We start from the raw sequence: 7144 nt of genomic DNA on the forward strand, positions 1-7144 counted from the left end.
AAGCTAGATCAGATCACTAAACAAATTGACACTCTTAAATTTTAAACAAAATGTATTAAGTGGTCAACACGCACACTCCTCCCACGGCCTTGATCTTCTCTTTGGCGCGAAGGCTGAAGAACCTTGGCGATGACCAGCGGCTTGGGAAGCTTGCCCTTTCTAAGAACTTTGTAGTACCCAGCTTGGACACAGTCAATTACTGGGGCCTTGTATAGTCTTGGTGGCATAGTGGGTCCTCATCTGTTCATGATAGCTTTTTTGAAGCATATATAAAGAGTAAACAAAGTTAGGTAGTATAAAGAGTATAATAAGATGGTAGTTAATTATTATGTTCTTCTTAAAATATTTTTGTAACTTTAAAATGCTGTTTTTGTAATTAACACTACTTAAGTTTTTTAGAAGCCTTGTTCTGGGATTCTAAGAACAGCAATGAAAACTAGATTAGTTGAACATTGCAGATTTAAAACTTGATAGTAAACATATTTACAAAATAAAAAATAAAACTTAAGTTACTAAAAAAACAACTAAAGTGCTAGTTTTTACATAAAGCCAAATTGCTATTTATACATAATATTTTTAAATAACAGAGTTTATAATGGATAAAAATAAACAAAGCAGGCCTAATAGTATTGAAACAAGTGATGAAAAACTGTTAGTAAAAACTTTAGACCAGGATTTAAGTGAATCTTCAAAAAACAATGTCAAACAAAATAACAAAACAATAAAAGTAAATCGCACAGTTGCAAAGATAGTTTTTGTTTTTAGTCTTGTTATTATTGTCCAGCTACTTATTCTAGTAGGAGTTGTTGTTTGGTTGACTACCAATGATGTAAGTTTATCAATATTATTGTTTAATAACATTTATAGTAATGATTTTGCTAGTTTAGTAGGAAATACAGGTTTTCAACTAAAGTTAGTTTTATTTTAAAAAAAACTTTTGTATTTTTTAGTGATAATTAGTCTTTAATTTAAAAGCTTCATATTATATATTCATACTGATTATTAATTACTATATATATAAATTTATTTTATTGACTTAAACCTCATGTATTAGAAAATTTAAATTAAGTTTTATCAGTTGTTTAAGTTATGTTTGTAGTATAAAACTTAAATTAAAACTAAAGGCATAGGGGGAATAACTTTAGCTTAGCTTTGATTTGCTTTTTTAAATGTTTTCTAAACTTCCATTTTGCACTAAACTTAAGCTAGTTGTAATAATTAAGTTTAATAATTAACTACTTAATTTTTATAACTATTTCCATTTTAGAAACCTCAGGTAGAACAACCATCTGTGATAGCAAACCAGCAAAGGAAAGAAGAAACCATTTTTAATGTAAGTATTTTATAATACCAAAATATATAACAGCCTAAAAAATATAATTAATTTACTAGAAAATAGTTGAAGCTCAAAATAAAGACTATTTGGTTAGTGATTATACAGATGACTATATAATTTTGGTTGGTGATTATACAGATGACCAGCATTTGACACCAAGTGGTAAGTATATGTTTTTTGAATACTAAATATTTTATATCACTGGTTAATAATTATCGTTTTTGTTTATCAGTAGTAGTTTAGAGTTTGAATATTCTATATATAACTCTTAAAAGCTAAGAAAAAGTTGACATTTCTCAACAAAAATTATTATTTTTTTGAGTCTAAATTTATTATCTGTTTTTTAAACTTTTGCGTTATGCGTTTTAGAGTTGATGAAAGTTATAAACATTATCTTCTATTAAAAATTAGAAAAAAAAACTGTATTTAATTTAAATACATTTAATTACAAAAATTTAAATTTTAATTTTAAAGTTCCAAATTAATGCTAAAATTTATTATGTAGTTAATAGATTAATTTTTTCATGAAGTTAAACATTATTTTACAAAAATTAACATAAGCTTTGATTTAAATACTCAAATAGTAAACTATAAAATGCTTTAAGTAAAGAGTAGAAAAATAACTAACTTTTAAGATATCATTAGTTTAGTAAAAAGCTTCAGATACAAACATTTGGCAAAACATTTTTCATTGCCAGTTATTTTTTAGTTTTAAAACTTATTAGTTAGTACAAAAAATGTATCATCTACTTAATTTTTTGAGAATTTAACTTTAAATTTTCAGGAGCTGTTGCATTCTATGTAAAAATTTCAATATATGTACTACCAAAATAATTTATATTAAATTTATACTATTTTCTATAAAATAGCTTCCTATTAAAATCTGATATTAAAAAAAGTAAGTATTTTTTGTTTTTTATGAGGATTCACTACTTAAAACAAATCATTAGAAATATATAGTATTAAATAATATGTGCTTAGATAAATTATATGTTTTTACTACAAGTTTTAAAAATTTACATTTACTGTTAAATTCTTAATAGAATAAGTCTTCTTTCTTAAAAAATAGTATTAATACAAACATAAAATATACATTGTTGAACAATTTATTTCTACTAGTAATTTTATACAAAAATTTGAGACACTAGAAATAAATGATTTATTCAGTTTAATGTTAAATATAGTTGACTGACCCTTATCATTTACAAATGTTAGAAACTAAAAAAAAAACTATATTGTAAGCAAGCATACAGTTATAATTACGTCATGAGTACACATTTATTAATTATTAGATAAGATTAAAATTAACAATCAATTACAATAATTAACAATTTGAATTAAATGTAATCTATAATTTTTTTTAAATATTACTTGCAATGTATTTCATACCTGTTTAATCATTTGTGAGCGTCTTTTATATCAAGTTTTTGTATAAATTGTTAGAGGTTGAAAATAATTGTGTATATTTATATTAAATACTATTTAAAAAGAAACTAACATAGACTAAAAAGTGTAAAGTTATAAGATTTCTTTTAGGTTCTAATATTTTAAAATAATAAAGATATAGTTTTATTTTGGTTTTAAGTGAAACTTTGCATAAAGTTTTAACTATAACATTAAAGTTTTTTTTTTCATTGAAAAGATAATTTAATAATACTAATTAAGTTTTTATCATAAACCTGACAAAGTTAGTTAAACTTAAAATACTTTTGTATAGATGCAGGAATACTTAATGAATTGAAACATGACGGAACCCACATGGAACTCACATCGTTCAGATTGTGGAGCAATGGTAAAATTAATGTTGTCAAAAGCGGCTTATACTTGTTGAATTTGAATGTTAGTTTGAATTAGTTGTAAGCACAGATTCTTAAAAATGTAATTAAGAAATACAACCAGTATGATCTGCCTAATATTAAAGTTTTTACTACTCCTTCTAAAATTCTTGAAAGTTTTCATTTTAATTTTAAACACCCTAGATAAAGAAGATGATTGGTTTGTAGGTAGTCTGCCTTTTTAGATAAGGATCCGACAGCATGTGATAATTTGACAAATTAATTAATTAAAAAACTATAAAATATTTTTTTTTGTTTTTTTTAAACAAGATATCTTACTAAAACTTTTTGGAGATATTTTTTAATGGTTTTTTAACAAAATTTTACTATAGAATTTTAAAAGAAACAACTTAATTTCAACAAAGATTGTTAGTAATTGAAAAAAAAACTAATTATTTTTTTACATTGGTTATACCTTAACTGCATAGATAAAATCTCATATGATAACTGTTCTATGATACATATTTAATTAATATAATTGTTTTTAACTTAATATTGAATTTTAAGACTGTTTTATTCATGTATAGTTTTTTTGATACAAACTTTAGTTTATTAGAAAATATGGTGTTATTAAAAATCTAATTATTTTTCTTTGTTTTTTCAAATTTTTCGTAAATAAAATTAATGTATTGAAAAAGAAGGTCATTCAAAAATTCTTAAAAATAAAATATTTTTGGTTTACAGAAAAAATTCTAATATTGAAGGTATTTTGTTGTAAACAAAAACATTGATAACTACATTATTTATTGTAATTAATTTATTTAATACTTAAAGTTTTTCGAATCGTACGCAATTCTTTGTAAAAAATAAAATTAACAGTAAAACTTATCGGAATAATATTATAATTTTTATTAATTTCAACGTATATATAGAAGGTTATAAAAAGCAAGTTGTTTAAGTTAAAATTAAAAACAAAAGTAAGTTAATATATTATCATTAAAGCGATATTTTCATTTGCTGCTACTTGTGTTTTTAACTTTGGTTTTTTTCTTCGACTAGCAACAATTATAAGTTATAAATACAGTTTTAAAAAGATTATTTTACATATGAATTTTTTTATTAATACAAAAACAGCTCAATGTTTTCTATTCCTTTTCTTGTTTTGTTGCTAAAAAATAATATTTATAAGGTGTGCATTATTTACCATTGCATTTTTAATGAATAACTCGTTTTTTTTATAAATCAATAAGTTTATAAATATATACAATGTCAAAAAGTGATTGAATGAGTTGAATATATTTTATTCAGATGCTGTTTTGTAAGAAAACTTCCAACCCAATTTATCACCTTAAAATTGATCAAGAAATTCGTTTTTCATGTTTTGGAAAACCAGATGAGACCTGCTCTGTTTCAGGTAAGTTTGTTGTAGCATGAAAAATATTATTTTTAAATTCCGTCAATAATCTAAATTTGTGAAAATTCTTTTACTAAAATATATTTTAAAACTTTTTTACCAAAAACAAGTGTTTTAATATGTAATCTTTTTTGTACTTAGGTAAGGTTTTAGAAGCTTATAGTTTTAGTAATTAAAGGGAGAAAGTTACACTACCTCTTACTCAGCTTAAAAGGTAATCAGTGACTAAAATGTTTTTCAAGTTAAGTTTATATAAAGTTTTTATAAAACGAAACTATTGATTTTCTTGAATGTTTAATTAAAGTTTATTTGCTAAAAGTTTTAATATGCTTCAAGTGTTATATTTAAAATTTTTTTATTTGATTTTCAAGAGTTACGATAAACGTTTGAACCAATCAGTTACAATTTAGTTTCTTATTTGTTTTTGAGACTGTTTAGTTTTTGATAAAAATGTTAACAAAATATATAAACGCGTAATTGCTTATAAGTAGATTGCTTTAGAATTACATACATTGTTATTAGAGCTATTAAAGTTGTTTGTTATAAATAAGTTGTTGTTCAATATATATATATATATAAAACAACAAAGCTTTGAAATTGATCACACGTTGTTTTGGCAACAAATATTGTTTTGAAGTTGTAAATTTTGTAAACTTTATCTTTTAAATTTTGTTATTATTGTACGAAGTGTGTAAATTATGTTTTAAATTATGAAGTTAAATGTTTATAATTGGTTATTTTAGCTGACACTACAACTAAAAGTTTAGACTTTAAATTATTGTTATTTTTAATGTTAAGACATATAGTTTTATATTTTACCTAGGATATCCGTAACTACGTAACAACGTAACTATTTTATAAAATATAATACTACCTATTAATATAGAAATGTTTTTAACAATCTAATTTTTAAATCGTTTTTTTTAATTGTAGTTAAGCCCTTATTTTTAATCCAGTTTTTAATTAGAAATATAAACTTTATTGTTCCAATATAAAACAAAGATTGAATAAAATTTTCTAAAATTTTTAAGTTGTGTTTTTATGAATTGAACCTAATAAACTTAGCTTTTTTTTGATAAATATATTTATAAGAATTTTATATAAAAAGTTTCTTTAAAATTTAGGAGTAGTAAAACTGCGCAAAGATCAAGTGATCACCATTGAAGCTCCGAAGAACACTTGCTTTAACAGAAAAGACAGAAATTTGTACATTGATATGACAAGACTTTCATGAAAAGATCGGTTTTGCAAGAGATGATGGTAAGTTGAAAATGAAAGAACTTTTTTTGAAGATGTTTTGGTTTTATGAATATGCACAAACGTATATGTGTTTTTTTAAACAAGTTATACAATTTTATAATTTTAAATGCCAACACCGTAATTTAATTCAGTTTAGTGATTTGTAAATAAGCTAAAAGTTGCATGTTAATTGCATTTTTTAAAATGTAAAAGGTTATCATGATGATTTTAAGCTTTGTTTTGTTGTTCATTCTATCTTTTTGAATTAAAAAAATCATTATCATATGCTAAATGCTGTAAAAATTCTAACACGTTTCGTTTCTGTTCTACTTCCTTAACATTTTTCAAATATTGATATTTTATTCAGATTACCGAAAAAAACTTATAATTCTACTAAATAAATGCCGCAAACATGTTTATATTTAGTTTTTAGTACTGTTAATGTTAAAATACTTTTTTTTAAATCTTTTCAACATTTTAAGAAGTTCGTTTATTAAATGTTCATTTGTGTGTTAATGCTGTTTTGATTCTAGTCAATATTTTTTTATAAAAAGAATTATTTAAAATCATAGAATTACCTGACTGTATAATAATAAAGTTTATTTGAGAAATTTTATTAACATTGTTATTATTTAAATTCAGTTTAAAGTTAGAAAAATTATATATTTAAATAATATTTTATAATAATACAATTTTTAAGCTAAATTAAAGGGTTATAGTTTAGAGAATAACAAAACTAAAATTGAAATTTTAAAAACTTGATCCACTCGACTAAGATCTAAAAATTTTTTTTTGTAAAAATCTCAAATCAATTTTCTGCCTATAAACAACTTGTAAGTTGAAAGTAATAAAAATACTTGAATAATGCACCAGACTCAACAGAATGGACTATTTTTTTAGTTTGGGGAATAATAAGCTTTCAGTTTTTGAGCTAAACAGTACAAAAAAATTAAAAAGTGCCTGATTGAGCATTTGAAATTAGTGCAACTCTATTACTGGCAAGTACGCTATGCGAATCAATTTCGACAAACTTCTTCCGTTTAGTAAGGATAGGCTCCAGAATCTAAAATTTAAGGAAAAATTACAATATTTACAGTTTTTCTAATGACTAAAAATTATTAGCTGTTGAAACATATTAATATAATTACCTTCAGGAGATATTACTCTCGATGAGTTAGTTTCATTCCCATCACTTGTTTCACTTATATACCTCTGTTAAAAGTTAAAAAGATAAATGATCTACTTAAATAATAAAACAATTAAAAAAAGACATAGAAAAAGTTTCTCACAATTTTTTTTTTTTTTTAATGCTTGAACTTTGTAAATTTTTCGTTTAATTAGAAAGATGTTCTGGTTTATTAAACAAATATTGATTTCGAG

The 7144-nt window shown here is 22.8% G+C and overlaps 1 protein-coding gene across 1 annotated transcript; it reads left to right on the plus strand.

Moving 5' to 3' along the window:
* The first annotated feature begins 595 nt into the window (after positions 1-595).
* On the plus strand, positions 596-5759 carry LOC145847481 (uncharacterized). The gene is made up of 6 exons (XM_082953626.1): positions 596-829; positions 1268-1333; positions 1393-1498; positions 3054-3175; positions 4420-4525; positions 5650-5759. The coding sequence occupies exons 1-6, from the start codon at positions 596-598 to the stop codon at positions 5757-5759; spliced, it is 744 nt and encodes a 247-aa protein (XP_082809752.1).
* Positions 5760-7144: the final 1385 nt, after the last annotated feature.

The sequence above is a fragment of the Thalia democratica genome, unplaced genomic scaffold, assembly GCF_965202585.1.
Source record: "Thalia democratica unplaced genomic scaffold, ktThaDemo2.hap1.1 HAP1_SCAFFOLD_964, whole genome shotgun sequence".
NCBI classification, from domain to species: domain Eukaryota; kingdom Metazoa; phylum Chordata; class Thaliacea; order Salpida; family Salpidae; genus Thalia; species Thalia democratica.